General features: G+C 43.7%; 1 protein-coding gene across 5 annotated transcripts in view; it reads right to left on the bottom strand.

Moving 5' to 3' along the window:
• LOC147629987 (uncharacterized) overlaps positions 1-19,536 on the bottom strand; it is a 47,423-nt gene extending 27,887 nt beyond the window's left edge. Inside the window, exons 1-13 of one of the 5 annotated variants that reach the window (XM_086811541.1) lie at positions 19,515-19,533; positions 19,336-19,423; positions 18,559-18,653; positions 17,855-17,995; positions 8,929-9,003; positions 8,706-8,811; positions 8,526-8,599; positions 8,312-8,401; positions 7,525-7,590; positions 7,359-7,423; positions 7,149-7,236; positions 942-1,031; positions 693-777 (exon numbers count right to left, since the gene is read on the bottom strand). In XM_086811541.1, coding sequence (XP_086667667.1) covers positions 693-777; positions 942-1,031; positions 7,149-7,236; positions 7,359-7,423; positions 7,525-7,590; positions 8,312-8,401; positions 8,526-8,599; positions 8,706-8,811; positions 8,929-9,003; positions 17,855-17,995; positions 18,559-18,645 — 967 coding nt within the window. In that variant the 5' untranslated portion in view covers positions 18,646-18,653; positions 19,336-19,423; positions 19,515-19,533. The other 4 variants (XM_086811543.1, XM_086811540.1, XM_086811542.1 and 1 more) reach the window with 4 other exon arrangements.
• Positions 19,537-20,837: the final 1,301 nt, after the last annotated feature.

The following is a 20,837-nucleotide window of genomic DNA, read 5'->3' as shown; positions in this document are numbered from 1 at the left end:
GCCCAAATGGGCTGTCGCACATGTACCTCCCTGCAGTTTTGGGAGCCATGTAGAAGTGGTTGTTGCACCAGTAGAGCCCACCTGTCTTGACTCCAAATCAAGCCCTGCCATCCTATTCATGCACGTTGTCCATGGCAATCTATCAGCCTGCTGCCTGTCTAGCCAACCACTCGCGTTCACTTTGTTGGTCCCACACATTGATACATTTGTTCTACCAATCCAGCAACATGCCTTGGCCAAAGCTGTTTACCTCTAACATGAAGATCTTGTCCCATCCCCATCTGGTATAGTCTCCCGAAATCACGTGATTGGCTACTCCTGATAGGAGCCTTTGGACAAGAGCAAGCCGGTCCTGCTTCTAGCAGTGTTGTTTGGGTTGAGTTTTTCTCTAACCAATAAAACAAGAGTTGCCCTTCCTTTGTATGATTTAAGGCCTTTTAAAATATATATATTAAACAAAATGACCTTTCCCACGTCCAAACAGCCTGCAGAGCCTTTGGACCCCACACTCCATAGTTTTGCATCAGTAGTATATCAGCATCATCAAGACCAGGAAAATTAAAAAGAGTGGGGCACACAAGAAGGCATGTGGCAAAGGGTGAACAAGGCATTCCAGCTCTGCATCCAAAGACATATCCATGCAATGCTACAAGAGCAGCTTCAAGGATCAACCTTCTGCTTTGAGAAAGTACCTCTGTAATTTCCATTCCTGGCCTCGCATTGCCGAACATGAGCAGCCAGATGACAATTCACAAAGCACAAAGCTGTGTCCCAAAACTGACACCAACAGTTTCAAACAATATTTTGCAGTTAGAAATGTGTGTGTGTGTGTGTGTGTATGTGTGTGTGTGTGTGTGTGTGTGTGTGTTTGGGAGGGGGGAAGGGGGGGCAGGAGTAGATGCTTTTTCAAAACCATGCAGGCTGGAAAATTCAATTCAAACCTTGAGAGCAATACAAAGCCCACCCTTGTTTGGGATCACATGTCCAACTCCTGTTGCTTCACTCCCACTATGGACTTCAGATATTGCTTTCTGCAGTGTTCCCAGATTCAATGAGGTGTGTTAGTAGGGAGGTAGGTAGATAGGTAGGTACATACATGCATACATATATGTACGTACATTGTGTGTACGTATGTACATTATATGTGTGTATTTATGTGCGCATGCATACATCCATAAAAGTACATAGGTTTAGCGCGTGAGCGCACACACACACTTTTTTTTTTTTGTGAAACTAGTTGAAATTGCATTATATCATGAATGTACAAAAGAGTTAGGCATCAGGAGGATGTCTAAACCCTAGAACTCAAAAAACAACAGTAAAAAGTTCTATGCAAGAGCAGGGCAGTGCTCAAGAAAAGAGCCTATGCCCTATCTATCAGAAACAGTAAAAGAAAAGCTGAACACAAGAAACATCCAAATCTCCCTCATGCACGGCATCATATAAAGACTGCCGCAACGAGGCTCGGAAGAACTCATAAGGCTGCTGAAGGGGTGAATTCAGATATGTATAATTTCGCTGTAGCCAGAGGGTCCACAAGGCCCAATATCTGATCCAATGGAAGAAAAGGATAAAAAATAGGAGATCTTGTCTAGAAGGATTCTGGAACATGAACAAGACCACAATAAATGCGGAACACTCTCAGTAGTATGATGACATCTTGGACAAAAAGGAGAGGCAATCCTTCTTTGAGCCAATTTCACTCCCACTGGAAATATACCAACAATGCATCTCCAGAGAAAGAGTCTCTGTTTCAATGGCATTTTCAACTTCCATATCAAAGTCAGTTTTGCTTTCCACCAAGCTAAAGACTTATCCAGATGCCAAAGAGAATTAGCATGTTGAGCAATCCATGGAGGAGGTAATATCAATCGATAAGCCTGTATAGAAGTCATCTGATGCAAAGATTGAGAGGATAATCTTGAGCCTGAAGACTGAAGATGCCAATCTTGAAGCCTGTCTCTTACATCCAATGTTGGAATCGGAATGAAAGGGTGTAAGAGATCTGCAATAACTTTCCATATAGATCTATGATGCATCCCAAGATTGTATTGTTGGCAAGCTGCCGGAAAAGAAAGAATTTGCCCTGTAGTATCCACTACATCATCGATGAAGCGGATGCCCAATTTCATAAGATTGTAAGCTCTGATTGGTTGTTGTACAGCAAGGGGAGAGTAAAAAACAGCACTCCAATGTATGCTTTCCATTCGAAGCGAGGAAGCTATAGAAGCAGGATGGGGAGACCATTTGATGCGGGAAAGCACTTTCTTCCAATCCTGAATCAAGGAAGTAGAAAATGGACAACCAGGGATTTTACCTTGAAATTTGCCAAGCACTACTTCCGATGGATCAACCAACCAGCGACCATAAGCATTTGTGCGCATACGACCACACAGAATAGCCAACATGATAGACCAAGGCTGTTCTTGCTGAAAGAAGGTTTTGAGCATAGTGATCTTTCTTGCCAGCACATGAAATTTGATGTTTATAATATTCAAACCACCATGCATTTTTGGCGAGCAAAGCAGGTCCATTTTGAGCAGCCTTAAAGCTTTTTTATGAAGCTTAGTTTTCCAAAAAATTTCCATGGCTTGAGACATAAAAGAAGAAAGATCTCGAGATGACCAATGTAATAGAGGAAGGTAGAATTGGACATAGGCCAGAACAATGGACTGAACAATTCGAAGCCGTACATGTAATGGCCAAGTGGAGATCTTCCAATATTCTAATTTGTCCTTAATTTTGTTTAGCACCCAAGATATTTGTTGCTTATTTCTGATTTTCCAGCCAATGGGATAGCCCAAGTGTCTTACTATGCTTTCCGGATAAATAATCTGGCCAGGCCACAGGATAGCATGCCAATCACAATGCTTGAGAGGTAAAAGTTTCGATTTCTGAAAATTAATCTTTAAACCAGCTGCCAACCCAAAATCTGAAAGAGTATCCATCAATAGACGAAGCTCCACAGGACTGTTCTTTGGCATGAAGAATGAATCATCTGCATAAGCCTGTGCAATGAAAGGCCGTGAACCAGAAATCTGAAGCCCCTCTAACTGTCTAGTATCAACCAGATGATCCATGTAAAGAAGCAAAGGATGCGAAGCAATAGCATAGAACAGAGCACTGAGAGGGCATCCCTGTCGAACTGATCGTTCTAGAGTCCAAGACTCAGATAAATGTTTCCCTATAAAGCATTGAGCAGTGGAATCTGAGTAAAGCCAGTATATGACATTAACTAGCTTTGGCCCAAAACCAAGTTTAGACATGATTTGAGAAACATAATCCCACTGCACCGTATCAAATGCCTTTGCCACATCCACCTGCATGACCAAGACATCTTGAGCAGAGTATTTTGCATATTCCATTGCAATGAGAGTATTGGAGATATTATCATGTATATGCCTTCTTGGAACAAAACCATATTGCCTGGGATGAAGTCCATCATGAAGGATATCTTTTATCCGGTGTACCAGCATTTTAGCAATAAGTTTATATATAACAGGCATCAAAGTGATAGGCCTCCAGTCATCCATTGTTTCACACAGAGGTTTTTTGGGCAGAAGCTTAACCAGACCATGTTTCCAAGCTGAGGGAAGATGTTGATGCTGCCAAGCTACATTAATGAGCTTCAAGATTGGACCCTTCAATTCAGCCCAGAAGGCTACAAAAAATTCAACTGTCAAACCATCCCAACCTGGGGATTTATGTTTACCCAAATGCTTGAGGGCTTCATCCAATTCTGTATCCAAAAAGGACATTTCCAGCATTGAAGCTTTTTGCAAAGAAACAATAGGAGAAACCAGCTCAATAAATTTGCTCCGAGCCAATGCAGCCTGAGATGTAGAAGAAGATGGTAGAGAAAAAAGAAGCCGAAAATGATCCAGGCATTGTTTTTCTAACTGAGATAGAGATTGGGTCCAAAGACCATCCGATTTCCTGACTCTCATGATAGATTGACTTTGTCTGTACGTGTGTAAATTTCGAAAGAAAGATTTCGAGGAGCAGCCCTTATCCAGCATAGGTTTAACTCTAGCCCTTGTCTGCCATTTGGAAAGCTTGCGTTTATCATTAGCATCAATTATGGAAGAAGCACAAGACAATGAATTTTGTTCAGAAGCAGAAAGAGACCTTTGATGGCTAATCTGTACCAAGGACTGCTTGTATGATTTTGCCCACTGGATATGCTGTCTAGTTTCTGCCATGTACCATCTTCCATATTCCTTAATGACATTTTGAATACGATGTACAAAGGAGTTCCAAGCAAAATCCAGATCCTCCCGAGCATGAGCTAACAATGGCTTACAAGCCAATCTGATCATTTGCTAGAATTTTTCATGAGAAAGATATAATTGATTAACCTGCAAGTGTCTGACTAAAGAGAGCTGAATGTCGTCCAGAGGCATACCAAAAAAAAGGTTGAGCCAGAGTGGAGTATGATCAGATAGTTGTTGAGAATAATCAGTCCACATTTGACATGTATAATCATCATATTGCTGAGCATGAATAAGATACCATCTATCAAGCCTGGCCCAATATTCTGTAAAAGCATTATGATGATATGTGAATCCCAAAACCGAAGGGTGAATTGCTGACCATAAATCTGCAGTATGAAGAGAAGAATTCATATGTTCCCATCGCTGGATTTCAGAGGGAATCATATGGGATTTATGTGTGGTATTGTCTTTCCAGTGAGGGGAATTATTAAAATCACCACAAAGTAGAGCATTTGAAGACCAAGGATATTGGTTAATGGAGTCCCACATTTGAGCTCTGGAAGCTGAAATTTGATAAGCATACAAGGAGCCTATTTCAAAAATCTCTCCATTGATCATGCATTGGATAATCATCCATCGGCCATAAGGATCATTAAATGCTACACATGGCTGCAGATCATGTCTGGCTAAAATGCACAGCCCAGAGAAATGTCCAGATCCTGCATAAAATATATCATAGCCTGAAAAGAACCCATGCTGGCCAGCAAAAGAATGCTGATTATGCTCTTGCAGACACACCACATCAGGATGAGTATTGTTTATATAATACCATAGGAGTCTCCATTTGTGCTGATTACAGAGGCCCTGTATATTATAAGAAAAACATTTAAGAGAAGTACGCATGAAAATATGTACAAGAGATGAGCAATCCTCAAAGAGAAAGGGAGGCATCAAGCCTCTGCCATTGCCACAGGGTCTTGCTGACCCTCAAAATCCAATTCCCTGACTAAATCATCTTCTTCACAAAGTGGAATACCCTTCTTAACTGCATTGACCCATGCTTTTGAGATGGGGCTGTCCGAAGAGGTAGAAGGTTGGCCAGGAGATGGAGCAGAAGCATCCCAATTGCGAGATTGGAGAGGTCTTTGTTTGAGAGGCACCGTCTTCTTTGCATTCTGCCAACCCTCGTGAGAAGATGAAATATTTTCCACTAGCTTGCTTTTTCCTTTATCCTTATTTTGGGCTAAATTGGCTTGGTTCCCTGTAGGAAGTGAAGACTTTGCTCCTTTAGCTTCAATCTTTTCCACATAAGTCTTTTGACCTCCTTTATTAGATGGTGGAGGAATGGCAGCTGGAGGAGGCGGATGAAGGATTGAGGGACACTCTGAAGCTAGATGCCCGAACTTGTGACAAGAGAAACAAGCTCCGGCAAAAATGCCCCATTTCAAAGTGAAATATTTCTTTCCCAAATTAACACCCTCAATCTCAACTGCAATAGAAGAGGGGGTTGGTCTATCAGTATCCCATAAAATGCAAAAACGATTTTTGTTACCTGTGGGACGAGGGGGACAAATCACTTGTCCCAAAGTCATCGCTAAGCCTGGAAGCTCTGTTCTCATATAATCTGGGAAATCAACAACTTCAACCCATACAGGGCAGTGATGTTTGATGAGATTCTGATAATCCTTGTTAGGAGACCAGGGCATGACGTGCACCATTTGACGACCAAAAAATAAAGGGGACATTTCCAGCATCTTTTGTTTTGTCAATACATCCAAGAGATGAACTTCATAAAATCCTCTGGAGGCAAAATAGACTCCTTCTACATAGCATCCACCTAGGAGAGAATTCACCCATTGTCCCACATCATTAGCCGAGGGTATTTTACCTGGAAAAAAGATGATGACTGCAGTTTGAGAGAGCTTCTTCAGAGGATGCACAAGAGAAGGTAACTTCATCTTGTAAGTGAGTTCCGGAGCAGGTAGTGTCCATTCTCTTCTACTTTGTTGAAAATCCTCATTCAACATGTCAAAAACATAGGAAGCATCTTCAGATGAAGGAGCTATGGGGGGTAGAGATTCCCTTGATTGTCTTTTAGGTTCAGGAGAAAGAGCTCTCTTGACATAATACTTGCTTGATTCTGCCATCGAGACCAATCGATTCAGCAGGAAGACACAGATCAGGAAAAAAGGGGGAACAGCACTATTGAAATGCAATCTTACAAGGAGAGGAAAAACGGAGAGCTGAAGCGACTTATACAGAAGGGGAAAAACAGAAAGCTGAAGCGACTTATACAGAAGGGGAAAAACAGACCTGTAGCGAGGCACAGCACATACGCACACACACACACACTCCTATACACGCACTCAGGTCGAGGAAGAGATGAAAAAGAGCAGATTGGCGATGAGAAAAAAGAGCATCAGGGTAGCCTCAGAAGGTCGCGTAGATTACTGCAGGGCTGACACAGTATAGGCTACAGGGCCGATACAGTCCTGTAACAATCGCCTCACCACATGTGCTCTCACACGAGCAGGCGAACAGGATGAGGGAGCAGACGAGCAGGTCGACCACACACCAACACACACACCACACATATTCTCTCACACCGAGCGCACACACACACACACACACACACACACACACACGCACACACACACACATGTACATACATATACACAGACACATACGTACATACATGTATGTACGTATGTGCATCTCTGTCTGTGTGTATGTGTGTATCTATCTATCTTTCCGTTCATCCATCCACCCAGCCGTCCCCCCATTTATTTATCTATCTATCTATCCATCCCCCTATTTATCTATTTATCTATTTTCATACATACATACACATATAGATAGATAGATAAATAGCTGAACAAGTTGTCTAAGCAACAAATAATAGGGTCGATCAAGAAATTTCTATAAAGTCCTTGCCTCTGCATCGATGTGAACAAACACAGCCAACCGCATCTGGCCCCTTGAAAGTCCATGAACAACTTTGTAATGAGAACCAAGGACAGATCTACAGGAAAAATCAAGCATAAACATCATCATGTCATATAAGACAATCAATTGCATTGAATACAATAGAGCTTTCTTCAAAAACCAGCCCATAGCAGGGAGCCAGAAGGGATCGTCCCATACCTCAGGGTAGCCATCCAGTCCTTTGAGCAGTCGGCATGTGGTGCACGAGCCGGATAGTCACATTCCTTCAGTACCAAAAAAGAACATCATCTCCATAATTACAACCAACATTCTGAAGCTAACAGCAGATAAATTCAAAGTATGTGTATGGTTTTGAGGAGTTTGCCTGAGCTCCAATAGCCACAATATCATATATTGAAGTGGTCGGAAGCCATGAAGACAGATTATCCCCCTGCACAGACAAAAAAAACAAGTCCCAGAAACTGATCTTCCAATCTTTTACCAACACAATCATGGGAAGACGACAGCAACAACTAAACAAAATTGCCTTAAAGAAAGGTTCTCATTAGGTCTTCACAGTGATACTTCATAAAGCTAGGCACTTTCCCTTTTCTCCAAAAGGCATAAGGCAAGGTTTCACTCTCGGTGCACCACCATGCAAAGGTAGGCTAAAAATCAAATAAGTACATACTAAAGCTCCACATCTTTTTCGAAATGTTGTTTTTTTATCAGACCATCTCATCAAAAGAGCAAAAGCCCTCCACCGGCATGTAGTCTGGTGGCAAAGGGATTGAACTTGCCAGGCAGGAGCCCAGGTTTGAATCCTGCCAGTCTACACTCACTGAATGCCAATAACTAGTATATAATATATTATATACCTCTCTTAAAAAAAGAGAGAGAGAAATCCATTCGGATAAAAAGGGACACTAGGTATCTCAAGTGAAAGGACTACCAGTGTACATTAGCCAGAGACAGCTATTTAAACCTTAACACTGGCTGGATTTGACAATTAGATGATCAGTTGTGGAGAAAGTAGACGGGACCACTTAAGAAGTACATGGGTATATGGGTACATACGTTATGGTCTCTCTCATAGCTTTACTCGTCTTTTATTTACTTGAAAATAACAAGGCATGAACCGGAGCTTATATTGAGGGGGATGAGTAGCTTACCGGCCGAGCATTTCCTACATTCCAAGTACCAACAAAGACCTGCAACTTTTGCTCTGGTTTTGCTACTGCTGCTGCCATCTGCATCAAGACCTAGTACACAGAACTAAGCTATATTATGAGCTTTTTTATTATACATCAGTGGGCACCATTGCACGTGAATTCAAATAAATGGATCTCTATTACCAACGCATGAAGGAGCATAGTAAGTGTATACCTTTCCTGGAAACACCTTTCTTCCATCTTTTGAATACAGTTCATACCACTCTGCTTTCAGATCGGCCAGCCCCTCTGGGACCATAATTAATACATCTCAATATGATGCCCTAGGCATTGTAGGCATCAGCTAGTTGGAAAGTAATTTTTCTACAAGGAAAAGACTTCGCTGGCTCCTCACCTTGTGATTCTTGTAACAAATCAGCAATTGCAATATTTTTGCATTGCCCAAGTGACTCCATTCCAAACAAACCTTTTCCATACACTTGCACTGATAAGACTGAGCTCTGCTTAGCAAGAAAGAAGAAATAATGAGCTGAATCTTTTGTTCGAAAGCAAACCTGGCATTTTTTTTTAAATTACTACTTACAAGAGTTTAGTGTTAACAGAAGAAGAGACTCAACCTTGACATCTTTCACATCGAAAGTAAAGCTTTGATTGATGATCAAAATGTCCTGTTCATCCGTCTTCCGTTTTATCTGCACATGAGTCAGCATGCAAACTGTTGATTAGAAATAAGACAACACACACACACACAAACATGTGTGCATGTGCTTATGTGCCTGCATGCGATGAACGACATAGTAATAGCTCACTTAGCCAGTAGAACCGAGCTCATCTCTGCTGATTTGAATCTCTGCTCACTTTTTTCCCCTCCAAGAAAAGATTCTAGAACAAGGGTACATCTGAAAAAAGATGCAATCCCTCTAACGAAGTACGAGTTTAAAAAGGGGGGGCTTCCAAAGTGGCTGGCTGCTCCTAGAGACCAGGCGGTGGGAGAAAAGCCACAATGGGGACTTGCAGCACCTTGTGATCCCATTTGTGCCTTCAAACAAGAAAGGTCCCACAGCTCCAGATGCGCAATAAACCTGCCCTGTTCTTGCATAGCTGTGACGCCTCCCGTCCACCACAGCAGAAAGTGACAACAACGAGGTCTCTTTAACCGCACAGACAGACTTTCCGAGAAGGGTAGTTGTCCTCTCCATCCCTGTGCCCACCAAACCGGCCAAGTTGTGATGCTACTGATCAGCTCCCATAGGTCAGCTCCTGTAGGACATCCCAGGCATGACTGAGGCCTATCTCACCACAATGACTGACCAATTGATCCTCCACCCAGGTGGAGTGCCAGGTTTCTCACGCAGTCCTCTGCGAGCAGGCGAAGAGGGGATATTTAGGATGGGGTGGGTGTGAAGGTCTCTCCAATTCTACTCCTTGGATCCCACTGTTCATCTTGTCAAGAGTCTGTTCTCTCAAATCCAGAGTCAAGGGTCCTATTGTAATCTGGCCAGGGTGGTACACCTGGATAGAAGTCAGATGTGTGCACAGCAGTTGGGCAGGCTTCTGACAAGCACAGGTGCAACGTGGGAGTTGTTCAGTGCCATGATCGTGGGCAGTCCTCTCAGCAGGTAGGAGCAGGCTGACATCTGGCCAAGGAGATCTTCAGCAGTTCTAACTCCGTGTGGGCCGAAGGGCTTTCTCAAAACACTTGACCATTAATGCAATTAAACACTTAAATTGGCCACAGCCTTAAATATATGCCACTTAATTCCACAAAACTGTAAAAGAGAGATGTGCACATCTGACAGCACATAGTGACCCCCCTTTGGAGTATTTTATTGCCCGTGTGTATGGTCGAATGATGGTTGTATATGGATAATCTGGCACCTCCCGTGGGGAGAGTAAGGCCCTCAAATCTTGTACATGATATTTTTCTCCTTGGGTTTATTTCAAAAGAAGCCCCCAAATACCGTGAATGTGTGTAAACCACCTCTTCCCGTGAGGGTACTAATCTTCCCCATCACCACAGGTCTTCAAGGTGCCATATGTGATAGAAAAACTCAGCTGCAGCAAATAATACTTCCACATATTCCATAAATACAAAACACTGGTAAAATACAAACTCGGGTAGCCATAAAACCAGTGTAGAACAATCCAAACAGCTTTAGGCACCATCCCAAGCACTATAAACAAGCTCAGCCATAGCACCACTTGCACCCAAAATAGGTCGGGGCAGCACCCATAGAGCTGGTACAGCAGGTGCAGTGGCTGGTACAACAAATACATTGATTGGTACATCAAGCAGAGTGGCTGGCACAATAGGAACAGTGGTGGTATAGTCAGTTACAATAACTGGTACAACAAGTATAGTGGCTAGTATAGCAAATATAGTGGTGGTACAACAGGTACACTGACTTGTACAGCAAGTACAATGGCTGGAAATCATAATATAATGATCAAATACCATTTCTTCACGATGGAAGCCTACAAAACAATCCCCAACAGCCAGTATACTGTGTGAGAGAGAGAGAGAGAGAGAGCAGCCAACATTAACCAAGAATAGAGAGAATTGCCAACATGACAGAGGCTAGTTTGCAACAATAGAGCCTGCTCAAATGAAGAGAGAGGGCTCCAATTTATAGATTTGGGGCTCTCATAAGCTAGAATGGCAAGTAAAAGCTATAGTGACAAGTGTGAGGCTATTAAGCCCAAAATATGGTTTATGGCTTATTTTCAACCTCACAAGAACTCTACCACTCTAGCAATCTCTGGAATAAGCAACAACCATCATGGAAACTTACCTCGCTTCTGGCTCAGGATCATTGACCTCAAAGCGCTAGTGGTTGCTAGCTCCAAGCTCCCGTGTTCTCCTTGTTGTCACCACCAAGAAGCTGCTTCACCTCCCTAAAAGGACTCACCTCTCCCACTCTCACACAATTAACAAGAGGCACATGCACCAAGATTCATGCACTCTACTCTCAACTCTCTCTCTTCCTCAGACAAGATAAGAGCAAGTAGACAAGCAAGACTCAATCGGAACAATGGGGCATTGTCGTTTTTCATTATGAGAAAGTCACTTATATACAATTGGCCCTTATTCACACTTGGGCACCCAAACTTAAGTCTAATCTATTAGCTTGGTCATTTGCCAGCTTTTCTCATAATATATACAACGTTTATATTGTTGTTTACATAACACTTATTTGGCTACTCCCATGTGTAGCAAGGAGTGCCTTTGTTAAGCCCAAAATGGGGTTAACATCCCCCCTATACCTGATACATGTTCCATCCTCGGAACATGTTAAGGCCTAAGGGACCTATTGCCAAGCTTGAACCTATAATGGTTTCTGCATGATTGAAGCTTGCACAAAGTGCATCAAAAATAAGGGTGGGGTGTCCAAAAAAGGAGGTGTGTATCATGTCTTCAAAAGTAATATGCATGTAACCTGGTAGACATCGCAGACGATGATAATAATATAGAATGACCTGCTCCTCTAGACCCTTGTTCATATCAAAGCATATCACTTCTTTATCAAAATTCTCCACCACTTCCTTTTTCTCATCTAATAAAAATATAATGAGCTTCAAGAAGCAACATGTAGCTACCACTAAGGGGTGAGGGATTCTCCTCCACACTCTAATCCACAATAGAAACCCTTTTCTTTGACTCTCTATGCAATCAAACATTGCTTGCTCAAATATCGCAAAATTGAAACAAGCGTAGGAGTCTCTGCTTTGCTCTCTGCTACAAATGTTGTTGAGATGAACCGCCTTCCCCCCCCCGAAAAAGCTGTAACTGAAGAAGGGCATGCTTTTCATGGGGTTAAAAGCATCCCTCCACTCCCACTCACCGGGTCCTAGTGCAGGTATCTGATAGGACACCCATCATATAACCTATTAACCAGAGGCTCCAGGAGTCCGTAATCATCCCTTGAGGGGGATCAATATAGATGTGCTTCCTTGCCCTGTCCCACCACTCTCACTGGCCCGGGCCACCGGTGGACCCCCAATGATATCCTGCCCAAGACTTCTCTCCAAAAGCCATCTATCCTGAATGGAGTAAAAAACCGGTACATGATCCTCACCCAAAGTGAGAAGGCACATGACCTAAAGAGGTACCCTTGTCCCTGAAAATACCCCAAACCATAAGTGATGAGGCCCTTCCATGAAGTTCCCTGTCATCTAGTGGTGGTTGGGTATGGCTACATTCATCTACATAATTCTCTAACTAGTGCCTCTGGGTGCGAAGAATTCTCTCATCCTCCATGAGACTCATGAACCTCTTCCAATCCAACACTGAGGGAAAAAGAGCCACCCAAGCAACCCACTGGATATGCGTGGCTGCCCCAAGAGGTCTACCATATTCATCCAAAATCAAGTCATTCCACATAATGGGCTACCTGTTAGCCACCTCAACTAATTGCGGAGGAATATGTACCAAGAAGCTCCTCGTGCAATCCCAAGCTCGTAGAAGAGATCTCACCAAGGGCGAAGAAGGTGGTCGGTGCTCTGCATCCAAGAAGATGTTGTAAATCCAATCACCTCCCCTAATCGGAGTACACCTCATACTCTACTACAGTCCTTCTGTAGTAGAGTATGAATTCTCCCTGAGAATCTTGCAAGAATCTCAAATTGTCCCTACTGTGCATAGGTCCATGTGCTGAGAAAAATAGTTTGTTGCATCTGCCACCGATCTGTGTCCAAAATGTTTGATTAGCATGAAATGCAAACTCAACCCGCCTATCCATGGCCACCTGTAACTCAACTCTAACCGTGGACAAGAGATCTGGGATCCAAGGGGACTCAGGAAGCTTCTCTTGTGTTCCCTCTGAAGCGCAGCCAACATGCGTCTGATAGCTCGCTCCTTGTCCAAAGCCTCTTCTTTCTTGGCCAAGGCAATAGAGTGATAGTGCTGGCTAGTCCTCTCCAAGGCCAAAGCAAGTCTCTCCTGGGGGGTCAAGACCATCACAAAGCCTCCAAATCTCTCTAACCTCGAGGGAGGTCTCTGCATCTTGATAGAGAGAGTCTGGGATGCTAACACTTCTATCTCGCAAGTTCCCTGATGCACAAAACAACCAGGCAGTGATCTAACTTGGTAGTACCATGCAAGATGGCAATAGAGCCTCCTCTATCCAAGCCCCAGTCATCCACAGAAAATCTATCCAACTGTACAAAGATTCATCCATCCCCGCTTCTATGGTTATGCCATGAGTAAGATAAAAGAGTTAGGCGTCCTCTAACCAGCAATCCTTGCCATAGAAGGAGACTATGAATCTCTCCCACGAGGCTCTCTCCAAGGGGTGTGTTCTACCCTCACGGCCACCCTTTTTGTTTGAGGGCTGCTCAACCATGTTGAAGTCTCCTCCAACAATCCAATGATCAACCAGGGGCAACACTTCTGTGATGGTGCCTCAGAGGGCCACCCTCTCTCCTCGTACATTAGGCGCATAGATATTCAAGATACCCAACTTCTGTCCCTCCTGTATAACCATAATCCACTGTAATCTAGCAGGTATGATAACACAATGGCCAACAACATGAGGCAAAAGTGATGTACCCCACGTTTGGTCCCCGGTGTATAGGACCGCAAATTGTGTCCAAAAAGGATCTTACCAGTTTTACCACAGTGAAGCATATCCAATTTGTGCTCGTGCAGGAGCAATGCATCTATAGATCCTTAACAAGGCGCTTTCTATTGCGTTGTGGGAAGCCTCCCTAGACCTTCCACATTCCATGAGATAATCCTCATGATAAAAAGGAGGTTTTGATTCCGGACCTAAGCAATCGCTTGGCCGGAGTCTAGACCCGCCTCCCATAATGCAATAGGAGGGGTTAATCCTTCGAGAAAAGTCCAATGTCAGCATGTTCACTCTATCCTAGACTCTGCATAAGTGTGCAATGCGTGGGTGCCTTCCAGGGCATATTGGCATATATCTTGCTATACATCTTGCAAGGCCTCATAAGATGACAATGTGTCCTATGCATCCATACCAAGTGCATCCTGCATATTTTCCATCCCAAGCAAGGGGGACTCAACATAGTCATTATGCCCTGATGCAACATCCTTCTATGAGGATGACTCTGCAAACTCATCACTCTGACCCAATACATCATCATTGTGTACATTGTCTTTGGGAGAGGCATCATCCTATTGTGCCCCAGCGTTCCCACATGGAAAGGGGCCATGAGAGGCGACCCACCACTCCTGGTGAAAGGTTGGCTGAGGCGGAGCATTAGGCGCTTGGGGAGTGCGTTTGCGCCGCCTCCTACAAGTTACAACCCCTAGCCCTATGGCAATCCCCGCACAAAAAGGCCCATCTCCCCGGCACCAGGTCTGCTTGACATCTCCATACGTTGCTTCAAGGGACCGTTAAGTCCCACAAGCAGCACAAAATCGTCAAAGGGCTCACTGTCACGAGCCAACACCATACCCTAGGAACAACATTAGCTGAGGCAATGACTACCTAGGCAGCAGAAGTGGGAAAAGCTAGGATGGTGGGCACTTGGAGGGCCAGCCCAAAGGCTGCCCAATGGCCTCCAACAATGGCCAATAAGCATGAGGGAGACCTGGGAATCTTAGAGTAACGGTTCTAGTCTTCTTCGACAAGGTCGAAGTAGCTGGTGTATGGTAGGAAGAAAATCTTCCTTGGGGGGCCCAAAGGAAAAGGATTGCCTGTCTGCACTTCTGAGGCTACCTCCTTTGTGTCAAAGTCTACTTGGAAGAATCCTCTCCCAAGTAGCCTTACATCTTTAAAATGAAGCACGAAGTTGGAAGGCAAGGTTGCCACTACCTAGCCTCACGAGAGGCAGTTACCCCCAGAGAGGTTCAGGAGAGAGGCCTGATAGGGGTTCGGGGTAGAGATAGGCTCAGCATCGACATCAACTCAGCTATCCCTCAGGAGTGGCTGACTCCTATCCAAGACCCGACCCCCCCCCCCCCCAGTGTGGCTAGGTGTGTTTACCAGACAGGATATTCTCGTGGTGGTCCACGGAGCAGATGAGGGCAATGGTCTGCTCACTTTTTCTATTGGATCCCATGGCAGACTAGAGAGATCCGAGCTTCCCTTGGAGGATTTCAATGGCTGCACCTTGCAGAGGGTGAGGGTGATTGGTTTTCGGGCATAGGAGTGGCACATAGACCTAGCACCGGCCAAGGTGGCCAGGGAGAGATTCTAGCAGCCATAGATATGGGAGTGCCGACCTCTCATGTGCCTACAGTGGGATCCAGGAGAGTGGACTCGGCATGACCCCGCGGATCGGGAGGAGACTCTCGATGCTCCCTTGTTTGCATATACAGCGCGGCTAGGCTGCAGGATCCAGATGCCAAAGATCGATGGCACCCCAATAGCAACACATTGGCAGTCATAGGGCCTCTCAAAGCGCTTCCTTTTAGATTTCTGGAAGAGGCTTTGGGACAGTTTTCAGCCTAGAAAGATCACCCACTTTCTTTGGTTGATGGCACACACAAGAGCTTGGCGGTCGGTACTTAGCTGGCAGTTGGAGGTCGGCCAGTAGCTTGCCCGCGGTGCGGTCACGCTTAGGAGTCTCAGCGACATTGTCTTTGGGTTGCCCGAAGGCTTAGCAGATTTGGCAGCGGATTCTCCGCATCTTGACTATGGACAGGGCATCGACCCGGATCATTACATGCGACTCTATCGCTTGGGCCACAGAGGCTGGAGTGGTCAGGGCTTATGAGAAGGATGGGGAGGGCTAGCTAGCCCTTCAGGTCTCTCACCATCATATTTCGGCAGTACCAGTCACAGCCCCACCTACAGACTACTAGCGACCAAGCTCATACCAGAGATGGGAGATTTGTAGTAGCGTGGCAGCCTGGCACATTTGGCGAGCTAGATGCAGCACACTCCGCCAGCTGAGTCCATCGGGAGCATATGGCTCAATATCATTCACACCCTCAACAGTCAGTAGGGGAAGTTACAGGGAGGTTCAGACCACATGCGAAAACAGCGGGAAGCTTTCTTGAGGCTTTGGAGGCCTGGCCCATTTCTCACAGATAGAGGTGGTGACCCCACTTGGCATTACAGACCACCTGTGTGGTTGTTCCCTCCCCCTCCCCCTATATGAGATAGCCTTCTCCTCACAGAGGGGCCAGCCGGAGGAGAAGTGTGTCTTCCCCTTATGATCATTTGATTCCCACCCTTAAATGAGGCGAGTTTGTATTTAGCCCTTCGTGGTTGTATCTAGCCCTTTGTGGCTGTTTTTTTTCATTAACTAATAGAAGGATCTTTTTCCCCGAAAAAAAAAAAAAAAAAGAGAGGCCGACTTGAACCGTGAAAGCAAGAAGGGGAGGAGAGGGCAGCGAAGAGGACGGGTGGTAGCAGAGGAGGCCAGGCAGCTAAACAGGGCACCAAGTTAGGCGGGAGAGAGAAAGGCAGGCGAAGGAGCAAGGGTGGAGCTGGAATGCAACGGAATGAGAAGGGGAGTAGATAGCTCGGCAAAGGTGGAAGGACACAACAAAGGGGCGGCTGGGGGGGGAGGGGGGCTCACATGGTGCAACACGAGGGCAGGAGGGAGGGCGAAATGGGAGGGCGGAGAAGAAAAGGGAGATGGGTGAAGGGTGCACACAGAGGACCATGTCAGTATCGATTACATGTATATACTGCCATATTCTAGAATGATTAGGAACTCCTTCCGCCATTCTGGTTGTATTTCGAAGTCTTCAATTCCAGGCTTTGCTTCATCCGTCTCTATCTTGGAATACCTGCCTCATGATTCGATGGGATTCTCCCTCTTCCATCTTCTGTAGCTGTATACAATCATATATGTTACTATACGGATCTCAACAACTAGAAATGACCTGCTCGTTAAAAATTTAGCAGTGGGAAGAGCATCGGCCTTCCTAGTAGCCCTAGCTTCTGCCCACTTTGTGAAGTAATATGTGGCTACTACGATGTAGTGGGATGGCTTGGATTCTCTATGTGTCAAGACTAATAAGTCCTACAAAATCAATTCCTCATTTTTCAAAGGGTTGATGGACTATTAATGGGATGAGGGGCACCTTGTCCCTCTGCTGTGGTACAGCAAATCATTGACACTCATCGCAACCTTTGACAATTTCAGCCGCATCACCGGATAATGTTGGCCACCATGATCCTGTTTGGAGAACCTTCCGTGCTATCACTTCCCCAATGAAGTGTCCTCCAGCAATTCCGGAGTGTGCTTCCTCCAATACTTGCACAAATTCATCTTTTCACACACATCTCCATAACACATCATCCTTACGCAGCTTGTACAGTTGTCTCGCTATCATTTGATATGGTGCCGCTAGCTTGATAAGCTGCCGCATCTTATCTTTATTTAGTGGTCGATTTTGCAAAAAACCATAAGCCAGGTATTGAGAGATTTCATCAGTCTCTTGATCCCCAGTATGGCCCATCCGGGCACAAGATCGGATGATTAATAAAGTGCATCACTCTTTTGGACCGCTTAAGCATCAAAGATTAAGATTGGGATTGGGATTAAGATTAGGTATATGGAAGGATTTTGCACAAAACAACACTGTTTATAACATGAGATTAAAGGTTAAGTTATAACCTCTGAGGTTTTCCTAGACTGTCCCTCCACTGTGACTTTGAAAACTGGGTCAGTCAACTTTGGACCAAACTTCCTTCTCTTGAGATTTCTGACAGCATTGATGGTCAGTGTGAGACGGCATGCCCTGTCTGTGTTTGTAACCTGCAAGCACAAAATGCGAAATTTTGATCTAATAAAGTACAAATCTAACATAATCTTTGAAATTAATAAAAATTGTCAAATCTATATTTTTTTTTTAACCCCTTACTTCCTAAAATAAAATATAAATAATGTACTTTACTAAAATATGCAAAAATTTTACTTGAAAATCAATAAATGCCCAAAAAAAAAGCTGCAGGCAAAATCTGCTTAAATTACTGTAGCTCTAATATAATTCATATAAAACTGAAAATCAGCTGAAATTATTGTAATCATAAATACAAAATAATTACAGATCATTGTTGGTGAGAAAAACTCCAAAAAAACAGCCCAAAAGAAAATAATCCGAAAGCAGTATTGTTGAGAAAATCATTGTGTAATTAATCAAAAGCAAACAAACAAAAAGATCTCAGCTCGATCCTTTTGAGCAGCGGGTGAAATCTGCTGAAAATGGAGGTCTGATTACCCTAGTTAGAAGATAACACATAACTATAACCAGAATGTAATCAAGTAAGATTACACATAAGATTAGCCTAACTTTGAGCTTCTGCATATCTTTTACATACAAAAGCTCCATTTGATCCAGAGGCGATGGCGTTGAGGTCGAAGGTGCGACCACTGCTTTCTCCTGCTGGTACCAAGTGCTTCTTCATTTTGGTTTCTACAAAAAAGAAAAAGTACCCATTCTGTGTGGTAAAACTTTAAACCCTCATGTAAGAGAGTGTCATTGACTCTGCTAATTGAGCAATCTTATCGCTTTCAGTGGCATAATGATGTGAATTTTTGCAGTTTAACCAGACAAATGGTGTGGGCTATGTGGGTACACTTTGGCACCCATCTACTTAAGAAATCAAGAAAAATAGGTCTATGGGTTCGTTTCTCTGCAAAAAGGGCACCGACAGGTTATCCTGTGGATTATGTGGTCATTAAGCACCTTGCTTGGAGAAATTAAGTAGTTGGAATTAGGTGTATAATCAAGATGTTGCAGCACCTGTGATTGAACTAATTAAGCAGATTATTACGTGGATACGTATTTAAGTGCATAAAAAGGGTTTTGCTGCAATTGGGCACCTGCGATTTGAGGCAATTAAGGGGTTTTTTCTGAATCAAAAGCATGGGGTTTGTGAGCTTTGTTGCAATTATCACCTAAAACTACGCAATTAAGCAAGTGGGGGATGCAATTAAGCAAGTGGGGGGTGACGATTATAAAGATTTCGATGCAATTGGCAAGTTAGCTAAAGAGAAGTTGTGGGGAAATGAGAAATTGAATTGTAAATGGGCACCTACAGCAGCAGAGAGCCTGTAAGAAGAACACAAAACAGGAAAGGAAAGCAGAAAAAAACCTGTTGTAAAGCAGGGTTTTCTCAGCCAACATGGAGAGGAAGGGCTGGGCTAATGAGTGTTTGAAGTGATTGGAGATTGATTGCAGTACTGTCAAACCAAGCAGACCACAGCACATGTGCATAATATGCTAACAATACATTTCAAAGAGTTCAACTACACATCCTTGTATTGAGGTTACCTTGTTAGAAGTTTCTCTCTTTTTACTTTTGAGAACTGTTCTGATACTTTTTCTTTTCTTAGTTTTTAGCATTGACTTCCATCACATAAGCTAGTGCAAACCCACCTAGCCCAACAAACACACACACACACACACACACACACACACACACACACACACACACACACAAAAGGGTGGGACAATAGCCCCCACCTAGAGTTCTACGCTGTTGTCCATGGGACACGAGTTAAAATCTCGACTCTCCTCTCCCCTCCCCTCCACTCCAACAAAGGGTGGAATTTGAATATAATCATGGCAATTAAAAAATAAATATATTAAAAAACACACAAAATTACAAAATATGTGTGTATATGTGGAGAGAGAAGAGAACTTTTTAACGTCGTAGGAAACTATCCCAAGAGACCAAATTGATCTATCCGACAAGATTTGAACTCAAGACCTTTGATTCAAGAGGGAAATGAGCTAACCAATCTACCACACTTGGGTGATAGAAAGGTTAGCCCATTTTCCTCTGAGAGAGAGAGAGAGAGTGTGTGTGTGTGTGTGTGTGTGTGTGTGTGAGAGAGAGAGAGAGAGAGAGAGTGTGTGTGTGTGTGTGTGTGTGTGAGAGAGAGAGAGAAAGAGAGATCAAAGAGGAATTTGCTCACCTAACAAGAGCTAACCCCCCAACTAGTTTTCATGACATTTTGCCCATGTATAACGGCACAAACTCTTGTCTTTGGTATCCTCAATTGAAGCATTCTTACCACAACAATATGGATTTGATGATTGATCTATGTAAACTTTTCTTCATCATGTGTACATAGAAGTGCATGCATTCCTAGGAGCCGATTGTCTTTGCAATCGTTCACATGGCCGATGTGAGTAGAAAGGAAATAGATATTCTCACGGGTGGTCTTCATTTTGGTCCTACGATTTTTTCTATTTTACAATGCATGTGTAGCATTTCTTAGTATCTCACATAGATTCAAAGAAACCAAGGTAGTTTCAGGCTCCTTAGCACCTTGGTTAACCATTTGGCGATTAGTGATCACCTTCGCACCGCATCCTCTTTTACTTCAACGATTTTCATGTATGACATAAAAACTTATTATTCTTAAATTAGTTGGACTGTTACCTCAATTATAAGTATACTTAATATATGGATGTAGATGTTGGTGTTGTACAAGAATTATTTATAGCTTCACATGTATGTTTCTTAGAGACATGATATAGATCATTACTTAACATGTTTTGTAAATCCTAAGTAGTGAAAACATCAAGTTTAGATTTTGCAAGGTCTCTATCCTTATAATAAAGAGGTATTTTATGTGTGCAACACGT

The sequence above is a fragment of the Cibotium barometz genome, chromosome 17 (genome assembly GCF_041138505.1).
Source record: "Cibotium barometz isolate CiBa-2024 chromosome 17, ASM4113850v1, whole genome shotgun sequence".
Classification (NCBI taxonomy): Eukaryota; Viridiplantae; Streptophyta; class Polypodiopsida; order Cyatheales; family Cibotiaceae; genus Cibotium; species Cibotium barometz.
This window is presented reverse-complemented; position numbering and strand designations above follow the sequence as displayed.